Source organism: Vipera ursinii, assembly GCF_947247035.1.
Source record: "Vipera ursinii genome assembly, chromosome: 3".
Lineage (NCBI taxonomy): Eukaryota > Metazoa > Chordata > Lepidosauria > Squamata > Viperidae > Vipera > Vipera ursinii.
The window spans coordinates 55,720,408-55,745,183 of NC_139516.1; the positions used below are offsets into that span (position 1 = coordinate 55,720,408).

Here is a 24,776-nt window from a genome sequence, read left to right on the forward strand (position 1 = left end):
GACCAAAAAGGCAAGAAGGTGAGGTCTAATATCCTACAAGTGAGAAAGAGAGAACATTGGTTTCTGTGCCCTTCCTATGGTCATGCTTTAATGCTTCCTGACATTCCTCTCAAGACAATGAGCAATCTGAGTAACCACCACAGTAATTATTTTCACAGTGTCACATTGCTGTCACACTATTAACAAAGAGACAGGCAGCTGGAGGCCACTTGCAAACGACACTCAAGGAAGTAAAAAATGATTGCCAAGCATCCAAAGATTCTTTGCTAAACAAAGATCTCCAACCAGAGCCCTTACACTACTCTAAATCAATGGGCAGGAAGCAGGAAATATGTATCGCTTTGCAGTTTGACCACTATGACTGAAATGCTGATTTTCTTCCAAGTTCCTATCTGTACCAAAACCCATAAATCTTGTAGGCTGCAAATAAGATTTGATATTTTTAATACGACAAATGATTAAGTAAAACTTACACCCACACAAACATTCAATAACTTTCAGGCTATAATTCTAATGTAATTATTATATTTGTTACTAAATGGGAACACAGCAAAACTGTGAAATTTATCATATCTCAATGCCTGCAAATATACTATCTATACATACTGACAACATTCTTATTGCCTCATTCCAGCCTCATTACCTGTAATTATACCATCCCAAATGTCTTTTTGAATTAGCATTTCCCGGTGACTAGGGACAACAGCAACCCAACACAAACACATGCATTTCAAGAGCGATGCCTAACGGGCCAGTTATCATGCTCTTATGCTACCAGTCTCTCAGAAATGTTCTATAAACTGGCACTATCCATCTATCTTCCAGATATGACTTGAGATACTTCAGATTTATTAATTAAAGCACTGATCTCTCCTTATCTGTTTAACTTGTCCCCCAGACTAATATAGCAATTCTCCTTTATGCTGAAAGGAAATTCTTAAGAAAAGATCAGACCTCCATTTGTCCAGGATGCAATAAGAATACCTGCCTTGGGCAGGGTTTGTAATAGAAGACCTCCAAGGTCCCTTCCAACTCTAAGATTCTATGATTTTATGTCACAAAGTACATATAACAGCCATATTCGATTTGCCTGATCAGGATGTCTTCATCTGACTATGGAACAGTATTAAAGAAGCCTCTCTGAGCTTGCTCAAAACCATATTGCACCATAGAAGAACTACTGCAATAATTTTACCCAATAATTTGGAAAACATTAAGCCCAATGATAACAAAACAGACTTTACATAATTAGTTATTTGAAGTAATCATGGCTAGTACTATTTATTCACTGTTGGAACTGCGACATGAAGCTATAGTTTAAATGGATGCCTTAATCTCAATCCCATTCACAAAATAGGTGAAAGATAAGACGTTGGATCCCAGGTTGCATACTTCTGTGTGGCTCTAAATCCACACCTCAAACATCAATTTTTATTCTGTTCAGTCATTCAACCACTTCCAGCTCTTCCTGACCCAATGGACATCTGTTTACAAGGACTGTCTGTCAGCAATTGCTTCTTTCTCATCAGTGATAGTATCTACCTTATCTTTTCCAAGCCTGTGATTTTTTTATCCAAGCATCAATGAATCTCCAGTGACTCTTGCTTTTGCATTATGCCTCCTCAACATTTAAAATTCTACTTTAATTATTGGTGTTTTAATAAGAAATCTGGTTTTATTACATACGTTTGTTGTTCTTGCAGACCAGTGTGTTTATGTTTTCCAGCACCTCAACTCAAAGATATCATTCCCAATAATCCCACTTTCACAGCAATATGTTACAGTGGCAAAAACGTAGCACTGAAAATACGGGCATCAGTACTTTGGCAATCACGTGTCTTAAGAACACAGATATATTGCAAGAAAGTAATTTGTTAAAAGAAACTGATAGGATCATAGGCTTATTTGTAAAGCTATGTTAAACTCATGGTGTAATCTACCACAACTTTCTACACATGACTTCTCAGATTCAGTTATTAAAAAAAAAAGAGAGATAAATGCCCTCTACCAATCACTTTGGAAAGCTATCCCACATAGTCAAGTCTAGGTATTATTTCTCTGACTTGCTTATTTCCACACAAGAGCCTTCGTAACACTTGTAATACCCCTGTCTGGCTCCATTCCCATGTTTGGAATTTCCAAACAGCAGATACCACTTCGTTCTTGTGACTCAGACTGTGTCAAAACTCATTATGTTTTCAGCTAACTCACCACCAACCCCTTCAAATATAGACATGAAGCTCTTACCTTTTGTGTGTGAAAGATTAGACAAGCTGAGGTTTGCCGTCCATAGCAAGGTAATCCCTACGTGAATGGCTTAGTTACAAGCATCTCACCCAAAACCAATTCCAGGAAACCACATGGGGAGGGCGGCACTGAGGAAGACACTTACTAAATTGCATATATAAATCTCTGATCACAAATACAGAGAAAGCAGAGGAATGCAAAATCGTGAAATTTAATATTCGCCCCGAAAAATGCAGGACCTGAAAAGGGAAGTGTTTAGTTTATAAATGAATAAGCTTATTTTTTTTGTGACATTTAGGATGTAAAATGTGACGTAAATTAACAGAGTCAAGGTTTTAGAAATGCAAAATCTATAGTTAAGATCAGCAGAAATTAAATAATGTACAATTTAATAATTTAATGTATGTAATAATTATAGTGAACATAAATTTTCATTGCTAAACAAGGCAGTGTTAAGTGAGTCATGCTCCATTTTAAGACCTTTTTGTCATAGTTGTTTAGCAAATCACTGCAGTAAATCATGCAGTCATTAAGAAATCTGGCTTCCCCCATTGACTCTGCTTGTCAGAATCTTCCTAGGAAGGTTGCAAATGACAATTCCAGGGTTGTGGGACACTGCACATTATAAAATGCCATTTGCCAAGTGCCCAAAGTGGGGCTTTAGAAAAGGAGACATTGAGGTATTGCTCACTTGTATTCCAAATAGCTGCTCCTCACAGGAATTGTGTTTCTTGTGGTCAATAATGAGTTGAGCAGCTTGGGGACCAAAGGAATATCAATGCATTCAAGTCCGCTGTGTAGCCTTTATGAACATATGACATATTCCAGTGAAGGGGTACCATGAGATACATTGTTCAGGGACCATGCTCTCCAAAGGATCACCATGATAAGGATATTAAAGACAAGTGATTAGACATTGGAGAAAGAAATGTAATCTACACCATTCTGCCAAAACCCTTCCATGGATATTCACATTCAGCCCAATGTGAGTAATATACTAGGAGATTATCCTGCAAGACAGAGGGTACCAAGGGAATGGCAGAAGGTGAATATGAGTAACACTAATACTTAGGATATGGCTAGATTAAAGCTGAAGAATGTCTAGCTGTTAATATGCCCTGATGCAAAAGAGAAAAAATGATGCTTCAAAGAAAGATTTACTACTCGTATATGGAATGTCAGAACCATGAACCAAGGCAGATTTGATGTTTTCAGAGAAGAAATGTCAAGACTGAATACTGACATTCCTGGAATCAGTGAACTGTAATGGACTGGAATGGGTCACTTCACATCAAAGGAGCACCATTCTGTACTGGGGATAGAAAAACCATAGAAGAAATCAAGGAAGCCATCATTATTAACAAGAAAGTGTTAAACCCAGGGCTCTGGCACAACCCCCCAAATGACAAGTTGATCTCAATTTCACTCCAAGGCAAGTTTTTTAATAGTACAGTGATCCAAGTCTATGCTTCAACTACAGGTACAGAGGAAGAATATATTGAATAATTATTTGTAATACCAAATAGATATTAATATTATAGTTCATGAAATGATAACACTGGAAGAGAAATTCTGGAATAATGGGAGAATCTGCCCTTGGTATACAAGATAAAGCAGGAAGTAGATCGTTAACTCTGCCAGGAAATTCACTATGTACAATTTCACCAAATTTTCAGGGGGACAAGATATATACTATAGTTATGTTGGATAACCCCCTTTTCCCTGAACCCCCCCCCCCCCGGGCCAGCGTGAGAATCTACAGCATTTGTTAAGTTGGATTTAGGGATTGAATAGAACTATTACTGATATGCCAGAATCCCTGCTCCGAGCAACCTCCTTAGTCAAGCTCATCGATTCAATGGCTGGAGCTTGGGGGACCTTAATCCATCTTTCTGGGGCATAATCAGAGGTAGCTCAAGAGTTGATGACCACAATGGGAGGTGAGGACCTGACACATAAATTTGGTCACACTTCAGACCTGATTTTCCCTACTGCCGCAATGGCTGTATAAGTTGGGGCTGGAAAAAAATATTATCACTTCTCAGTCATGGTCAAACCATTGTTAAGATTGTTTTGGAGTGCCCTGGTATTGTCTACCACCACAGGCCCAGCCAAATTCCTGATGCATGATCCCTGATGGCACAATACATGGACCGGACGAAACTTTAATTGCTGCTTGGTATCAGAAGGAGTTAGATCAGATCACTCCTATGGCAGCCTCTGTGCCTCCAGGGATTTAGGGCTTTCCTTGATTTACACAGAGCTAAGGAAGATGAAACAGGAGAAGGGATGCCTAGAGCAGAAGTCCCCAACCTTTTGGCCACCATGGACCAGTTACCTGGAGAGAGGTTCCTCTGTGGACCGGAGGAGATGTGGTTTTGTGTGCTGCCTGCATCTTGCAGATGGGGCTTTCTTTGTTTGTGCAGAGACTGGTTGCTGGCATGCCATGGACCGGTACTGGTCCACAGACCGGGGGTTGGGGACCCCTGGCCTAGAGTATTGCTGGAGGACCACAAGGAGTAAACACAACTTACCATGAATAAGAGGCATCATTAAGACTTGCCATTGTTGTAGTAAAGGGGAGGAGGGGCGCAAAGGGTATTTGTCTTCCCTTTCTGCAACTGTAATCAGCAGTTCTGTTTTGGGTCCATTTTGGAGAGGAAGCAGCCCAAGACATAGGCTGAAACATTTGCAATGCTGATGTGATGAATATGCTAGGTATTTGTCAGGTTGGATTTACTCCAAGTTGTACTCTAGCATTGATAATGTGTCCTATGGCCTTAAATGAAATTTGGTCTTACACTATTATCTGATCTGAGTTTGATATTGTAATTCTTGAAAAAAATTAACAGGGTTCTCAGAACTTTAAGCTCAGCCCTTATGTATATGATCTATGTCCCTCCTGGTTGGCTAAGGCTTCCCAGGATGTGATACATAGGTAGGTTTTGAAACTGATTAATCCATCTTTGAGATAGTAGTTTTTTTCTTCAAGAACGCACTGCTAGATTCTACTGGTCTAGACAATCTCAACCTGTCTTCAACATTTCCTTCTTAGGAAAATTATTAAGATAATAGATACACTGCTGCTGCAGAGAATCATGGATGGAACTGATTTTCTGGATCTCTTTTAGTCAGATTTCAAGTGTAAGTGTAGGCATGGAACCAAAATGGGATTGACTGCACTTGTGGGTGACTCCAAGATGGAGTAGGATAAGAATAATGAATCCATCTTTGTGCTTCTTAATTTCTCAGAAGTTTTTGATATCACTGATAAAGATATCCTCCTGGGGCAGCTTTGGGGAGATAAATATGGGAAGCACAGTTTTGCACTTGATTCTCTTCCTTTTTACAGGTTTATGTTGATGGTGAGGAGAGAAGGCAGGAGAAGAAGCAACGGATGGAAACTAATCAAGGAGAGAAGCAACCTAGAATTAAGGAGAAAGTTCCGGACAGTTAGAACAATTAACCAGTGGAACAACCTGACTCCAGAAGCTGTGAATGCTCCAACACTGGAAGTTTTTAAGAACAGACTGGACAGCTATTTGTCTGAAATGGTATAGGGGGTTGGACTAGATGACCTCCAAGGTCCCTTCCAACTTTACTATTATGATTAAAGATCTATCTTGCAGATCCTGCTTTTACGGGGTACCATAGAACTCAACACTCTCCCCAATCCTCTTTAACATCTACAATGCAGATGACACTCAACTGCCCTGAGCCAACCTAGTAATGTCCTGTTTCAGTGACTGGAGATTGTGGGGATTTGGATGAAGAGTAACAGGCTTCAGCTCAACCTAGGACAACCCAATAGCTATGAATTTCCAGTTTACAGATTATACTAAGGCTTTTAACCATGTAGACTACAATGAACTGGCCAGCCCTTTGGAAAATATGGGTGTCCTGGACCATCTCATCAGTGTACTGAAGAATTATTATTGTGGCCAGGAAACGAGTTAGAATGAAATATGAAGCAATTAATTAATTGGGACAGGAATGCACCAAGGTTTTACACTGCCATCATATCTTTGTAACTTATAAGAAGGTATAAGAAATACTGGACTAGGGAAAACAGAAGTTAGAATTACAATTGCTGGAAGAAATATTAACAACTTCATATATAGTGATATTATTCTGATAGCTGAAAGTGTGGAAGATTTAAGAAATCTCTTCTTGAAGCCGAAAAGTGAGAGGACAAAAAATAATATGATATTCAATATTAGATACGCTAGAATTATGTCAATCACTAATATTCTGTATTGCAATAAGAGTGAAGAAGAATGAACATAATAACAGATTTTGACTTCTGTCCTAGAGTCAAAAATTCAGACAGACAGACACGAAACAAAGCGATATGTGCTTGCTGGGAGACAGATTACAAAAAAATCTAGACAAAAATATTAAAATACAGAAACAGTACACCACAACAATGGTACATATATAAGGGCTGTGGTCTTTCCAGTCATAGTACAGTATATGGCTTTGAAAGCTGAACTTTCTCTCAACTATAATGATGCAAAAACTGTATACATACAGAAAGAATAATAATGCAGCTTAAAAAAAATCTAGACTAATCATTAAACTAAAACTTAATATGTCCCATTTATGATATAGAAGCATTTTTTTTCCTAGAAGATCCTGATGCTGGGAAGAATAAAAGGCAAAAGAAAAGAGGCTGCCAGGAAAAAAGATAGCTAGGTACTGCCACTGATATCATGAACATGAGCTTGTAAGAAGTCAAGATTACAGTTACTGACAAATAATCCTGGCAAACCATTCTGTAACTGAAGAACACAAAACAGCAACTAATTTTATGTTGTGCAGGACATCATTCTTGTTCATGAATAAAGTCCATCAATTTCATTATATGAAATAATGAGTCCGCAAGTCTGTTTTTAGTAAAATTTGGCTCCATTACCACAGTGGGAAACCATACCCAATATTATTACATTATTGTTACAAATTCATACCCAGACTAATGTTGTGAATGGATTACTGCTAGATGTTGATGAGTTGAAACATAAATATGGCTTGGAGTGGATTTTACTTTTAGGCCATAAACAATAGCTTTTGATTGTCTAGTTATTCTGGAGCTATTCTTATTAGGGCACAATCAACTCTTCTTATAAAACTTGAGTAAGGAAACATTAAGAACAGTAAAATCAAATTAAGCAACAGAATAATTTATTACTAAAGATTCACTAATGTGAATCCCAAGCAATAAGAGCGATAAACAATTCACGCCATTGCAGTATGTTTTATCACTGTATTAGACTTGCTTTTTTAGAACTTATCAAAATAAAGCATTGGAACAATTAGTTTTTTTAAAAAAGAAATGGGTTAGATCATGTCTGCATGAAAAATATCAAGTAAACAGTTTGTTTTTCCTGCAGATAGTCAATCCACTTGTCTATGTTCTTTTTAGACCAGGGGTGTCAAACTCAATTTCATTGAGGGCCGCATCAGCATTGCAGTTGCCCTCAGGGGGCCGGGTGGGTATGACCTGGGTGGGCGTGGCTAGAGTGCATATGGCCTACTGGGTGGGCATGGCCAGCTCTACATCGTTCGCATCAAGGGTGCCTATGGGGGCCTGGGCAGGAGTGGGACAGATCTGAGGGTCTCTGGCAGAAGGAGGGTCTCTGAGCCAGGGCCAAGGCAGTGGGGGCCGTTCCCTCACTGTTTCCAGGATGGCTTTGCGGGCCACATGAAACCACTTTGTGGGCCGGATCCGGCCCCCGGGCCTTGTGTTTGACATGTCTGTTTTAGACTATACACAAGAGGGTTTTTTATCATGTCATCTAAGCCAGCATCTTACATTGCTAGTGGAAAGCTAGATGTTTTGGAAAAGAAACAAGGAGTGAATGAAAATAGCTCACTGCAATTATTACCCCAAATATATATTCATAAATATATTGTCCCCAGAGTAGATTATATTTATTTCTCATGGGCTAACAACCCCAGCTCTCATAATTCTATCTTTTTATTAGTTTCACCTAAGCCAATGCCAATCTTTTTTTGATAAAATACATTTTTAAAAAATAAAAATTCACCTAAAATATTTTTAAAAAAGTTACCACATCAATAAAAATTGCATAGCGATTGTATAATGACCTAGATTCAATGAGGAGGTTACTTAGACTGCATGGGCATGCACACTGATGAGCTTTTTTCTACAGACTAGAAAAAATACATTTGATTTAAGAGAATGACAATGGATATACCATATGTGCCCACAAATGCTCAGAATGTTTTCCCTTTCAGGTCTGCTTCATTGCACAGTTTTATTGGACACCATACTTCAGGGATAATGTTTAATCAATGGGGATAGGCTAAACTGCAAGTAGACTCTGCTTTACCTCCAAGTACTCTCTAAAAAATGCAAGATTAACTTACCTCAGTCAAGCACAGAAACTATAGAATGAACTGGATGGCTGGGGAAGGGATGATAAACTGAAAACACCAAGCTGATGACCATGGCAAAGACCAATGAACCAGTAAATAGACAGGTTCTTTGGAACCCCTCTAAATAAAGAGAGGATGGGAGATTGCCCATATACGCTCTGGACAGCTGCTCCTCACAAAGACACCACAGGACAGTCATCTTCCATAGGTATGAGTACTGGGAGACAAAGGGATTAACCTTCTTGCTTGCAATTGTGGTGCAGTCTTTTAAAGTACACTACATTCACAAGCATCATTTTCTAAATAGTTTTTAAAATTACCTATTAACCATCTTAAACCTACTAGAGACCTTCAGAATAACAAGTTTGAAAAATTGCCAGTAATTTTATTTTCAACGCTGAGCAAGTGAAAAATTAATTACAAGCTTAAGAACTTAAATAAACTGAAATAGATAGCAAAAGGCTAAATAATATTGTGGTCTAATAAAGTTACAAGTGGATAAAATGTCCAGTTAAATTTTGAATACTAATTTTTACTGTAAGATTTTGAAATTAACTATAAAAAAACAAATAACTTCTTGTGAGAACCAGAATTGTTTTGGCTATCTAAGAACCAAAGCCATTTTGGTTATCTTGGCTCATAAGAATGATAAGAGACTATATAATATTAGAAATTGGATACTAAAGAGGACTAGAGAATACCAAGTAAAAGGAAGAAAAATACAAGTCTGCTTGTTGTTTGTTAACTGGGACCTACAAAGTGACACAAAACATCATTGTTGCATGCTGCCCAGAGTATTTGTGAGATGGGCAGCCACATAAAAAATAAAATAATAAATAAAATAATAAAATAAAATAAAATAAAATAAAATAAATAAAATAATAAAATAAATAAAATAAAATAATAAAATAAAATAATAAAATAATAAAATAAAATAAAATAATAATAAAATAAAATAAATAAAATAAAATAAAATAAAATAAAATAATAAAATAAAATAATAAAATAAAATAAAATAATAAAATAAAATAAAATAATAAAATAAAATAAAATAAAATAAAATAAAATAAATAAAATAATAAAATAAAATAAAATAAAATAAAATAATAAAATAAAATAAATCTTTGAAGACTGGAGCTAGAAGTGAGTAGGTACAATATTAGCAGTGTCAGTAATGAACTTTGATTCTATGGACAAATTATGTCCAAAAGATGTCAGTGAAGGAATGACAGATCTGAAGCAAATTTTGTCTGACAAGACAGAAAAGGTACTGAAACTGGAACTACACGACAAGCCGAAAGAACGACTGAAGTTTTAAAAATTAAAGAGAAATACAAAGGATAAACCAAGAGAATGATCTGGAAAATGTTTTTTATTGGATTTACAAAAGACATTTGTTAATCTCCTGAAGAAGTCTATGTGATTGGATAAAGAAGAACTGAAGAGAAATCAAATCCTATGATAATTTTTGGATGAACTAAAGTTTAAGACTGTTAGAAATAAAATGAAGGAATATAAAGTTGGTTTATGACTTCCGGTTTGCCGTGCAGCTGCCATGGACGCCTGGAAGATGAGCTCTGTCTTCCCCATCTAGTTTCGGACCGCTGGGGGACCCTGAAAAGAGTTGAAAGTCTCCCTGTAGAGGCGACCAGCAAGGAGGGGCCCTTGCCGGCAAAATCCTCCAAACTGGCAGACGAAATACCGGCCATAGAAATATGGCTCATCACTAGGCTGCAGACAGCCGAAGTCACACCTACCAACAGGCAACTTGAAACCAGCGTGGAAGAGACTGGGTGAGATCTTAAATCCTAACTACTTTCTATACCTGCATAAGCTGCTAAAGTATTTTTCCCCCTGTGGAGAGGGAAGGGAGATCTTAGCCCTCTCTCTCTCTCTAGAAACAGCGGCAACTGACTACCCAGGGGAGTTTAAAACGTTGAAAAAATAACTGGATCGTAATTGGAATTCTATGTCCTATAATTGGGGGACTAAAAAACTCTCTATTCTTTATTTTTTACCTTTTATTTTTACTGAAGATCTGGTTTCTCCCTTTTAAAATAGAAGTAAAACTGAAAAGATCAAAATAACTTTGGGGCAACATCTTGTGGTGAAACTTGATACTTCAACCTGCTATTGTCTAAAAGAGACTTGGCTGACAGCCCAGAAAATAAATAAGATACATGCAACCTTGAAACTTCAGCTGTGAAAAGCTCTGCTGTGCTTTTTATCCAGTGGATTTCCTGACTGTAAAGCTTCTAGTATAATATACTTTTGTTGTTACCTGCAAAGTCATGTCCAACCCATCGCGACCCCATGGACAACATTCCTCCAGGCCTTCCTGTCCTCTACCATCTTCTGGAGCTCACACCTACTGCTTCAGTGACTCCATCCAGCCATCTCATTCTCTGTCATCCCCTTCTCTTGCCCTCAATCTTTCCCAGCATTAGACTCTTCTCCAGTGAGTCCTTCCTTCTCATTAAGTGGCCAAAGTATTTGAGTTTCAACTTCAGGATCTGGCCTTCTAAATAGCAGTCAGGGGTGATCTCCTCTAGGACTGACTGATTTGATCACCTTGCAATCCAAGGGACTCACAGGAGTCTTCTTCAGCACCATAGTTCAAAGGCCTCAATTCTTTGGCACTCAGCCTTTCTTATGGTCCAACTTTCACAGCCATACATTGCAACTGGGAAGACCATAGCCTTGACTATAAGCACTTTTGTTGGTAGGGTGATATCTCTGCTTTTTAGTGTGCTGTTTAGATTTGCCACGGCTTTTCTGCCTAGGAGCAAGCATCTTTTAATTTCTTGGCTGCAGTCCCCATCTGTGGTGATCTTGGAGCCCAGGAAAATAAAATCTACCACTACCTCAATTTCTTCCCCATCTATGGAAGAAAACCAGGAACAGATTTTTCCTATGGAAGAAGATCAGGAACAAATTTTTGTTATGTTGAAAGCAATTCTTCAAAATCTCCTTACAACTGGTGAAGAAATAAGAAGCGACAGAAAAAAACAAGAAGGTAGCCCAGATATGCAATCTCAAACTATGACTATAACTAAAGAATCATCTATACAGAAAAAGTGGAACAATTAAATACTATGACAGAAGATTTAACTATTCAACAAATACAGATAATGGAAAATCCAGAAAAGAAACTGACAATATGGGAAAAGAGAAAGATTTCCTATACAAATCAGAAGGAACCTGAGGATCAAAAAGGAAAACTGATGGAAGAGAAGACAAACAGTTCAGGACAATTACGTCGAGATGGAAAAATAAAGAGAAGACTTGCTGGACCTGCTAGTCCTCTCAAAAAATGGCAACTGGATGGTTTTTGCAATGTCAAATAATAGACATAACAATACAAGGAGATTTGCTTGATGACCCAAAAGCACAGACATGGAAGATGATTTGGCAAAGAAAGCAAGCTAGAATAAGACTGAAGAAGAATGGGGTTTTGATCTACTTATAAGAATTAAAATAGAATATACTTAAATAGATAAGATGTGTATTTTGAATATAAGTTATTATGAATTGAGATAAAGAAAATTTTGGTCATGTAAAATTTAGAAGTATAATTACTAACAGTTAAATTTGAATATTGATTTGTGTGTGAAGGTCACATAAAGATGATTTAAGATATATAAAAGCTAAAATCCTATTGATGAATGTAATAAATAGGTCTCCTTGTAGCGGTAAGAAAAAGAAAAAAAGTTTAAATATCAGATAGTAGATATAAAGAGGAAGAGAGAGGAAGTATTAAACGTTAAAATAAATTTTTGTTTTTAAATTTAAGATATTTAAAAATTATTATAAAATAAGAATATTGTATTGTATTATTAATTTGTTGATATAGATGGTGAGAACTTATATAGATAAGATGTGCATCCTGAACATGAGACCTTGTGAGGAATTGTGATAAAGGAATTGGGGTCATGCAAAATTTGGAAATGGTAAATATTAAATGTTAAATTTAAATATTAATGAGAAATTAAAATTGGGAAAATTTATTAGGTCACTGATTGTCTAAAAGATTGAATGTTAAAACAATTAAGATATATATAAAATAAAAACTATTGATAAATGTCAGAAAGTTATTTTTTATTTGATTGATAGAATAAGAATTGTATTAATCTAAATACAAGACAGTATATATTAAGGGGGAAAGAGAGGCAATACTTACTGTAATAGTTAGAGATTTGTACTAATGATATTGGTACATAATTGAATTATTGTAACTCACCCGCCACGTTGCTTTTCAAATATGTACAGGGAGTGCAGAATTATTAGGCAAATGAGTATTTTGACCACATCATCCTCTTTATGCATGTTGTCTTACTCCAAGCTGTATAGGCTCGAAAGCCTACTACCAATTAAGCATATTAGGTGATGTGCATCTCTGTAATGAGAAGGGGTGTGGTCTAATGACATCAACACCCTGTATCAGGTGTGCATAATTATTAGGCAACTTCCTTTCCTTTGGCAAAATGGGTCAAAAGAAGGACTTGACAGGCTCAGAAAAGTCAAAAATAGTGAGATATCTTGCAGAGGGATGCAGCACTCTTAAAATTGCAAAGCTTCTGAAGCGTGATCATTGAACAATCAAGCGTTTCATTCAAAATAGTCAACAGGGTCGCAAGAAGCGTGTGGAGAAACCAAGGCGCAAAATAACTGCCCATGAACTGAGAAAAGTCAAGCGTGCAGCTGCCAAGATGCCACTTGCCACCAGTTTGGCCATATTTCAGAGCTGCAACATCACTGGAGTGCCCAAAAGCACAAGGTGTGCAATACTCAGAGACATGGCCAAGGTAAGAAAGGCTGAAAGACGACCACCACTGAACAAGACACACAAGCTGAAACGTCAAGACTGGGCCAAGAAATATCTCAAGACTGATTTTTCTAAGGTTTTATGGACTGATGAAATGAGAGTGAGTCTTGATGGGCCAGATGGATGGGCCCGTGGCTGGATTGGTAAAGGGCAGAGAGCTCCAGTCCGACTCAGACGCCAGCAAGGTGGAGGTGGAGTACTGGTTTGGGCTGGTATCATCAAAGATGAGCTTGTGGGGCCTTTTCGGGTTGAGGATGGAGTCAAGCTCAACTCCCAGTCCTACTGCCAGTTTCTGGAAGACACCTTCTTCAAGCAGTGGTACAGGAAGAAGTCTGCATCCTTCAAGAAAAACATGATTTTCATGCAGGACAATGCTCCATCACACGCGTCCAAGTACTCCACAGCGTGGCTGGCAAGAAAGGGTATAAAAGAAGGAAATCTAATGACATGGCCTCCTTGTTCACCTGATCTGAACCCCATTGAGAACCTGTGGTCCATCATCAAATGTGAGATTTACAAGGAGGGAAAACAGTACACCTCTCTGAACAGTGTCTGGGAGGCTGTGGTTGCTGCTGCACGCATTGTTGATGGTGAACAGATCAAAACACTGACAGAATCCATGGATGGCAGGCTTTTGAGTGTCCTTGCAAAGAAAGGTGGCTATATTGGTCACTGATTTGTTTTTGTTATGTTTTTGAATGTCAGAAATGTATATTTGTGAATGTTGAGATGTTATATTGGTTTCACTGGTAAAAATAAATAATTGAAATGGGTATATATTTGTTTTTTGTTAAGTTGCCTAATAATTATGCACAGTAATAGTCACCTGCACACACAGATATCCCCCTAAAATAGCTATAACTAAAAACAAACTAAAAACTACTTCCAAAAATATTCAGCTTTGATATTAATGAGTTTTTTGGGTTCATTGAGAACATGGTTGTTGTTCAATAATAAAATTAATCCTCAAAAATACAACTTGCCTAATAATTCTGCACTCCCTGTAGACGTAATATTAGAGAATCAATAAAAATTTATTTTAAAAGGTTGGTTTATTTAATTAAAGTTAAGACATTCATTTACAAAGTTCTAGCAATTCTTTAGAAACTTTTTTCTGACAGGATTAAAAAGTTCATGTTTTGCTTATAGATAAGGGATGGGATATAAGATGAAAAGAAATCTGTTTGCAATCTTATAGGAGAAGAGTTACTAAATATGTGTATACTTTTAATGAAATTTGGAACTCTCTTCTTTATATATTTCTTTTCTTTTTCTTCATCATATTCTTTTTTTCTTGTTCTTTATTACTACTCTTAAAGTTTAATTTGTATTAGTTTTTACTACTGTAATCAAAATCCTTACTAAACAATTATATACAAAGGAAACTACGGAATGAACCTGGTTCAGAAAGAAGTGCTTAGTTTGACAGACTGTATAAGAATTAAAAAAAGAAGTTCAATACACTGCATGATTTCAACAACCAGTTTGAAAGCCAGCTGGGTGACTTTAGCCCAGTCACTTTCTCTCAGCCCAACCAACTCCACAGGGTTGTTGTGGGGAAAAGAGAAGGAGGAAGGTGTGCTAGATATGTTTGCTGCCTTGAGATATTTGTAAAAAATAATAAAGGCAGAATACAAATACTTGTATAAATAAATAACAACTATAACTCGTTTTTTAAAAAAATATACATAAGATAGTAACAGATCTTTTTGATATGATATACAGGTATAATTATTTTCAGAAACAAGATGCTGGAGACAAAGAAAAAACACTGCCGTCATACTCTGCTTGAAAACACACCAACAGCATGCTTCTGGCCATTAGATATATATAAAATATAAAGTTGGTGGTCTTGTTGATCTTTATAAATGTCCTATTGAATTATCTTGGGTTCTTATTCTGAACTGACACATAAACATGATACCATGTGGTATACGCAAGTTGCAGAATCACAACCAACTTCTTGTTATGCATACCCTTTTATGAAAATGTGTGTTGTTCTCATAGGAAGAATGAACAAAATATGGAATGAATCAATGATTTAAGTAGGTGAAATTTAAATTTCAGTGGGAGAGTCTAAACTATAACATCACACCTCAATAAATTGACATATAATAAAGTTCAAACAAGCTGGAGAATAAGCTGTTGGAACTTCTAAAATCACAGCTTCCTCAGCCTACTCAAAATAGTTGACTGCTGGCTTCTCTGCTGATTCAAATAAAATGCCTCAAGCAAAAGATTAAACCATACTTTGATTTAAGACAAGATATGATAATTGGAATGCTATCTGTATGTTTCCATAAAATTCAATCTGAAAGCTACGCTTTAGGTCTGATTCTTCTGGACTACAGCTCGGCCTTCTGTTAGGACAACTCTGGGAAGTAACACAATGCAACAAATGCGACAATTAGAAAAGAAAACTCAAAATCCTTTTCTCAGAGGATGCCTGTCTTTCAAAACACAATACTATATATCTCTTCCCAATCACACTGTTTGAAAAAGCCAGAATTTGCCACAAAATATAGGGGGGTAACATTGAGCCGAGCTTTTGTGCTGCAATTCTTTCATCTCGCCCTACAAGGAAGCATGATTCAATGCTGTTACAAGGGATATATAACTGATTGCTTATAGCAATGAGTATACTTCCAACTTTGCTGTAAATCCCTCACTAAATTGACTTCCCAGATGTGCTTCTTAGACAAACTCTAAAGCTTGGCCTACCAGCTTTCCATTCTCAAATAGTTCCCACCAAAACAAGTCCCTTTCCATTTGTTCTTAGCCTTAAGGTTCCATAAGCTTAACAAGACTGAATCCCAAATCATATATTTCAATCTGGCAGCTATAGTGTCTCTTATCTGTAGCTTCAGGTAGTTTTTCTTTAATTAAGAGTATTTCTTTGCCAATGGAAATGGAGGACATTTTATATCCAGAATGAATGGACCTCTCTCATTAGATCCACTGCTGTCATGAAGTATTCAAGCTGTGAGATATGGTTCATTCTCTTTTCTGTTCAAGGACTTTTCTTTCTTTAGTAGAGAAAGGTTTTAGAATGAGTGACTCATATTTGCCAAATTTGACATGAGAAATATTGACGTGAAATGCCTTTATCAGGACAAGCCTTCAGAAAGGTGATGTTCCACTCAGGAACTTTTTTCCTCGTTAAAAGACACGGCATCTCAATAAGGAAAGAAGGGTAGTGAATAGGAAAGGAAGAGCTGTCTCCCTTTTGCCAGTCCAATCGATGTTGATCAGGGGAAGCCAAAATAGTTGATCCACCAATGAAAAGAATGAATACAAAATCACCACCTCATTATTGATTCTAGTTTTATAGTCACGGTGAGAAGGGAGGCATAATTGTACACCCAGCAATGCACTGCCAATTTCAGATAAGCTCATGACACCACCTGGAAAAGCAAAGCCTGCGTTTTTTTTAACGCCTCAATACTTATAACAGCCATCAACCCCTAACAAAGAGTGATGTCTCTAAAGCGTTTCAAAATAATGTAACAGTAAGCAAACTATATTATTCCTGGACAGAATTGTTTTCCATCAGTTACCCATGGTTTAGTTACATGCTTTCCATCAGCTACCCATGGGGATCGCAGACTTGCACTGTATCGAGGCCTGCCTTCAAAACTGTTTCCAAGCTTCTGTTAGTTCACAATATGTCTGCAGGACAACTGGCTTGGTGATATGATTTTACTGAACCACTACTTCTTGATATGTTTTGGAGACCGGCACAAAATCCTGATTTTGCTCTTCCAGATTCTTCCCTCACCAGAACAAGAATATATTTCCTCTTCATTGGGTACAGTGAGATTCATTTTGCCCGTCCTGTTATTTCTGTATAGGACAGGGGTGTCAAACTGCCGGTCTGCAGGCTGGATGCGTCATCCAGAAGCTGCACCAACCCCATTGCCGGCAATGGTGAAAAGTCTCCGATACGTTGCGCGACGTCACGTGATGTCGCGAGTTTGACATGTCTAGTATAGGATATATCAACATTGCCCAAAATCTTTCACATCTTTTGCTTTGAAATAATTATTTTATTCCCTGGGTAATTTAGTGTAGAGGATAAGGTGCTGGGCTGGAAACCAGGAGATTGTGAGTTCTATCTTTCCTTGAGCATGAGAAACAGATGGGTGTCTTTGGACCAGCCACTCTCTCTCTCCCTAACCCGACTCATAGAGTTATTAAGGGGGAAAAGAGGAGGCAGGAACTTTAAGTATGTACTCTGCCTTGAGTTTACCAAAAAATAAAGAGAGGCTAAAAAATTCCAATAAATAAATAATAATATATCACAGCAGAGTTCAACTGTTAGCTGTTCCATCAAGACAATCCTTCCACCAGTATTACCACTAATGATAGCAGGAGGCTATGTGTTTTATTTGTATGTGTTTGTTAAGCTTAAAGGTGTATATAAATTATTTTCCTTTTGAAAAAGAGCTGTATAATTTTTGGTGGCTCTAGTGACTACCTGAAAAAAAATACATTAGTGGCTACAGAGAAACTATGGCCACAGGTTGTCTACACTCCTGACTTAACAGGCATTACTGAAAATAATGTGTATAGCCAACAAAAGTGCATATAGCCAAGGCTATGGTCTTCCCAGTTGCAATGTAAGGCAGTGAAAGTTGGACCATAAGAAAGGCTGAGTGCCAAAGAATTGAGGCCTTTGAACTCTGGTGCTAGAGAAGACTCCTGTGAGTCCCTTGGACTGCAAGGCAATCAAACCGGTCAGTCCTAGAGGAGATCAACCCTGACTGCTCTTTAGAAGGCCAGATCCTGAAGCTAAAACTCAAATACTTTGGCCACCTAATGAGAAGGAAGGACTCACTGGAGAAGAGCCTAATGCTGGGAAAGACTGAGGGCAAGAGAAGAAGGGGACGACAGAGAATGAGGTGGCTGGATGGAGTCACTGAAGCAGTAGGCATGAGCCTAAATGGACTCCAGAAGATGGTAGAGGACAGGAAGGCCTGGAGGAACGTTGTCCATAGGGTCGCGATGGGTTGGACACAACTTCGCAGCTAACAACAACAACTGAAAATACAGACAACCATTTTCCTCCCTTCTTGTATATATTGTGATTTGTTTCAAATGCTAATGATAAGTAAGCAAAATACTATAAAACATGTATTTTCAAAAGCACACAATTTTATTCCTCTACAATTATTTGAAAAATGTGTTTAATAAGTGTTATATACACAACAGTATTCTTGCAATTTATTTAATACCTGGCCTTTGTCTTTTTTTTTACCACAGCACCCTATGCTATCCCACTCTCAAAAGTGGATTTTAACTCACTAGTTCTCTATCATAAATTAAACAGGATTTAATAATTTGTGCAGTAAATACGCAGTGGCTACTTCCTCTGCGGGTTACCTTTAGACACAATTAAAGTTCACTGAGAAGTGTAAGCGATATATCTTGTAGATCCAACCCTCTCTGTTTCTTTGATCTCAGAGGCAGCCTACGAGCTCTCCATCAATCCCATTTGCAAAGAGATGTAGCTCAGTTCTGCTTTGCTAAATCTTATTTGGCAATGTGTCTAAACACATGCAAACTTAATTAGTTAAGGGGGAACCTCAGCATTGTAGTGATGGATAAAAGTAAATGAGGAAATGAGACAAGTCAAGATTGGCAACAAACTCTCTCTAATTCAAGCCAAGGCATAGTCTCTGACATATAGCTAATCGGATGTGATACCACTAAGGCTGCTACAGCCAATCTGAAATAAAGTGACAAGCTGATCACTAACAGGTAGCTGAATTTCTTACTTCTGAGAAGCTGGAATCACAAGATCATGAATTTTCTACTTGGCACCAGCAATGCTCAGGAATCAGCCTAATCATCAGCCTCTGAAGCTGTTGTATAAAAAAGATAAATGGGAAGGAGTAAATGAGCCATTTTTGTAGCATTTTCTGAATCTGGAATCAAGACTTTTGTGCCATTTAAATGAAAATGCATGTAGAAAACAAAGATGGAGATTAACATTCCCCAAACTGCTCTATTCCATCTCTTATGGGCCATAAAGCTATTTATCCTGCTTCAAGACATAAGCTTCTCTTGTTTTCTGTTTTTTTCTTTTTCCATGTCAATTTCATCATATTACTGAGAAAAAATAAACTAAGCAAACCAGCCTATAATTTCCCAGAACTTAATACCCTTTTTAAGACAAGGTAATGTTAGTTGTTTTCTAGTCCTCTAACCCCAAAACCTGACCATGGGGACAACTACATGTTTGGTTTAAATTGTGAAACAAAATTTTTATTGATATTAAAGATCAGATCCTCGTAATATGAAATGTGCTCATATCACACAGCCTGAATAGTTAAGAGAGAATATTTTCAAAAGTATAAAAAGCCTGCAGTAGAAATGTATCAAACGGAAGGATGGGGAAGAAACTGGACTTTTATGTCATTTATATATTCATATAAGTAAAAAGTAAGTGCCAAGGTCCTTCATTATTGTGCTTCTAACGTATTTACATGCTGGTACACAGAGGAGTAATGCAGCAAAGTCAGAACTGACAATTCAACAGGCTGCATGCATCAGACACAGCCCCAAATTAAGAGATGCACAGATGTTCCAGTGCGGAAGAAAAGCTGGCAGGGGGGAAGAATAATCAGAATATGAATACGTAATCCTCTGTCCCATACTTACATTACTTTCAAGTCCCAATCTCCACAGGTAACAAAAATAGACTTGACCGTGGGATCCAAAAGGCCTTCCTTTGCCATCCACTCATCAACTCTCTGAAAGAAACAGACAGAAAGGAGATGAACTTTCAGAGTCATGGAAAAGAGATGCATCAGTTAAATACTGATAAGCCTCACAATCACAAGAGAAGAAAATTGTGATCTTATCCAGGACAGCTGCCTCCTTACTTCCATCTCACCCTGTTTCCGTTTTCATTTCTATAAAGGAAAGTTTGGATCTTTGAAGATTTCCAATAGGAGACACATCAAGCAACCAGTGAAGTGGCGATTTTATCAGGCATCACATTTCTGCGTACAGAACAACTTCTGAAAATTAATATTGCTTGGCCATTTCCTGAATGTCCTGACCCTATTTCAACATCTTAATGAGTAATTATTTATAAAATCATGCTCAGATTCTAAATCAGCTGGCTTAATCAGCCACGAAGCAGCAACAACAAAGCAATCCAAATAAATACTTCCTAACAACAATTCTTCCTTTATTATTCATTTTGTACTCAAGTCTTTCTATCACTAATGAACTATGGTCATAGTGACTAACAATAAGTAAAAGTAGGTTACTTATCACATCATTTTAGCCATTATCTATCCACTGCAGGATGAAGGTCTCTTCCCCATTTCTCCAACCAATAGGGTTGGAAGTTACTAATCAAATACTAAAAAAGAAGACAGCATCCTTTTCATACCTCTACCTAATTGAAAACATGATTGACTGATAACAAAAGGGTAATGGGAATAGAATAGAGCCGGAAGGGACCCTGGAGGTCTTCTAGTCCAGCTCCCCGCTCAAGCAGGAGAACCTATATCATATCAGACAAGTGACTGTCTAGCCCAGGGGTCGGCAACCTCGGCTCTTTTATGACTCGTGGACTTCAACTCCCAGAATTCCTGAGCCAGCTGAATTCCTGAGCTCTGCTGGCTCAGGAATTCTGGGAGTTGAAGTCCACGAGTCATAAAAGAGCCAAGGTTGCCGACCCCTGGTCTAGCCTCTTCTTAGAAATCTCCAGTGATGGAGCGCCCACGATTTCTGAAGGCAAGCTGTTCCACTGGTTAATTGTCCTCACTGTCAGGAAGTTTCTCCTTAGTTCCAGGTTGCTTCTCTCTTTGATCAGTTTCCAACCAATGTTTCTTGTCTTGCCCTCTGGTGCTTTGGTGAATAATGTGACCCCTCTTCTTTGTGGCAGCCCCTCAAATACTGGAATACTGCTATCATGTCTCCCCTATTTCTTCTTTTCTTTAGATTAGCCAAACCCAAGTCCTGCAGTGGGTTGAGATTAGTGCAGCCCAGGAAGGTTTATTCTCACATTTTCAGAAAATGTTCCTCCAATGAGTTTAGAATCCAAGTAGATTTCTTGAAGTTTGGGAAGAACAGTAAGGTTTCCTGTATGGCCAAGTCCAAAGATGCACAGGACTTTGAACTTCGTCTGTAGACAGACCAGTAACCAAGGCGTCTATATTAATAATATGGTCATGTGCTTCATAGGCTCAGTCAACAGCCTGATTTGCAAACATGTTAGATTCATATATATGCAATATATTTATATTTCTAAACATTTTTAATTTTAATTTTAATTTAATAACATTTATATACCGCCCTTCTCCCTGAGGACTCAGGGCGGTTCACAGGGCAGAATAAAATAGTGAATACAAACATTAAAAAAGATTAAACAAATTGCCCTAGTTAAAAACAATATAAATACAACACTAAAAACCCCCAGAAAAGTTAAAAAACAAAAAATAAAATAACCCCAACACTCCCCCTCAGGCTAGGCCGGCTTGTACAAACAGAAATGTCTTAAGATCGCGACGAAAGGAGCGAAGATCGGGCGCCATCCGGAGCTCAACCGGTAGCTGATTCCACAGCTCCGGAGCGCCCACAGAGAAGGATCTCCCCCTGGGGGCCACCAATCGACATTCTCTGATCGGTGGCACCCTGAGGAGGCCCTCTCTGTGGGAACGCACAGGGCGCAGGGAGCTTGATGCCGGCAGCAGATGTTCCCTGAGGTACTCCGGCCCCATGCCATGGAGTGCTTTAAATACCGTTACCAGTACCTTGAATCTCACCCGGAAGACAACTGGCAACCAATGCAGCTCACGGAGCAGAGGCGTAACGTGGGAGTATCGGGAGACTCCCAACACCACTCTCGCGGCTGCATTCTGTACCAGTTGGAGCTTCCGAGTAGTCCTCAAGGGCAGCCCCATGTAGAGAGCGTTGCAGTAGTCCAGACGAGAGGACACGAGCGCATGAGTGACCGTGCATAAATCGTCCCGGCTAAGATAGGGCCGCAACTGACGCACCAGGCGAACCTGTGCGAAGGCCCCCCTAGTCACGGCTCCTATATGGTCTTCCAAAGTGAGCCGTGAATCTAGGAGGACCCCCAAGTTGCGAGCCCTATCTACGGGGGGTAATAGTTCACCCCCCATAACTAGAGGTGGAATGTCCGAATAAACCCGGGACGAAGGTATGCAAAGCCACTCAGTCTTGTCGGGGTTGAGCTGGAGTCTGTTCCTCCCCATCCAGACCCGAACCGCCTCCAGGCAACGGGACATCACGTTGAGGGCATCACTGGGGTGGTTTGGGGTCGAAAAGAAAAGTTGGGTATCATCAGCGTACTGATGATACCCAACTCCAAAGCCACGAATGATCTCACCCAGCGGCTTCATGTAGATGTTGAACAGGAGAGGCGAGAGGACCGACCCCTGAGGAACTCCACAAATGAGAGACCTCGCGGTCGACCTCTGCCCCCCTGCCAACACCGACTGCGAACGTCCCAAGAGATAGGAGGAGAACCACTGTAAAACTGTGCCTCCCACTCCCAATCCCCTGAGACGCCGCAGCAAGATACCATGGTCGATGGTATCGAAAGCCGCCGAGAGGTCTAATAGGACTAGGACAGAGGAATGCCCCCTGTCCCGAGCCCTCCAGAGATCATTCACCAGCGCGACCAATGCCGTCTCCGTGCTGTACCCGGGCCTGAAACCCGATTGGTACGGGTCTAGATAATCCGCTTCATCCAGGACCAAAGGGAGCTGATGCGCCACCACACTCTCAACAACCTTCGCAAGAAAGCGAAGGTTGGAGACAGGACGAAAGTTGTTCAATACAGCCGGGTCCAGGACAGGCTTCTTGAGGAGAGGCCTCACCACCGCCTCCTTCAAGACGGCGGGGAAGATACCCTCACTCAAAGAGGCCGATATAACTGCCTGGAACCAGCTGCGTGTCCTCTCCCGGGCTGCATAAACCAGCCAGGAAGGGCACGGGTCCAGTAAACATGTGGTGGTGCTCAGCCTCCCCATGATCCTGTCCACTTCCTCCGGAGTTACAGAATCAAACTCCTCCCAGATGGTATCGACAAGACCACCCGCGTCCTGATCGTCAGACTCTGCCCAGTCAGAGTCCAAACCGGTCCGAATCCGAGCGATTTTGTCCGACAGATGTTGGTTAAACTCCTCGGCACGTCCCTGCAAGGGATCCTCCCTCACCTCCTGATTTAGGAGGGAGCGAGTCACCCTAAACAGGGCGGCCGGGCGATTATCTGCGGACGCGATAAGGGTGGCGAAGTGGTTAGACCTCGCCTCCCTAATTGCAGCGAGATAAGACCTAATATAGGCTCTTAGTTGCAATCGGTCGGGTTCGGATCGGCTGGACCTCCAACCGCTCTCTAGGCCCCGTCTCCGACGCTTCATCTCCCGGAGCTCCGCAGAAAACCATGGAGCCCGACGGGATCTGCACCGGGTCAGGGGCCGCAAGGGTACAACTCGGTCAAGGGCCTCAGTGGCCGTCCTTTCCCAGGCCTCCACTAGGGCCTCGGCCGAGCTGTGAGTGAGGGAGGCAGGTGGGGACCCCAGCGCCGCCTGGAACCTTTGGGGATCCATTAAGCGTCTGGGGCGGTACCATTTGAGTGGTTCCAAACACCCACGGCGGGGGGTGGCAAAACGGAAGACCAGCCGCAGGAGATGATGATCGGTCCATGACAGGGGCATAATAATTGGAGAGCGCCCACCAAGATCATCTAACCACCGTCCAGACAAGAAAACAAGGTCAAGGGTGTGGCCTCCTTCATGAGTCGGTCCCGTAATTACTTGCGTCAGGTCCATGGCCGTCATGGAGGCCATGAACTCCCGAGCTAACTCAGATGATCCTCCCAGCGATGGTAGGTTGAAGTCCCCCAAAACTATAAGTTTCGGGAACTCAACCACCAGCCCCGAGAGGACATCAAGCAGCTCAGGCAGGGCTGCTGCTGCGTGACTAGGCGAAAGGTACACCAGCAGCAAGCCCAACTGCGCACCAGGGCCGCATCTCAAAAAGAGAGACTCACACCCGACTGTCTGGGGAACGGTGGCCTCCCGCGGACACAAGGTCTCCCTCACAACAACAGCCACTCCCCCACCCCTACCCTGAGCCCGAGGCCGGTGCAGCACTCGGAAACCTGGTGGGCAAAGATCAACCAGAGGAACACCGCCCTCTGGGCCCAACCAGGTCTCCGAGATGCAAGCCAGGTCAGCCTGCTCACCCTCGACCAAGTCTCGAACGAGAGGAGCCTTATTAACGACCGACCTGGCATTCAAATACACCAGCCGGAGCT

General features: G+C 39.9%; 1 protein-coding gene across 1 annotated transcript in view; it reads right to left on the bottom strand.

Moving 5' to 3' along the window:
• Positions 1-24,776, bottom strand: part of ERI3 (ERI1 exoribonuclease family member 3) — a 257,091-nt gene that overhangs the window by 177,824 nt on the left and 54,491 nt on the right. Inside the window, exon 5 of the mRNA XM_083358469.1 lies at positions 20,135-20,226. Within this exon, the coding sequence (XP_083214595.1) occupies positions 20,135-20,226 (92 nt within the window). The remainder of the gene's footprint in view (positions 1-20,134; positions 20,227-24,776) is intronic.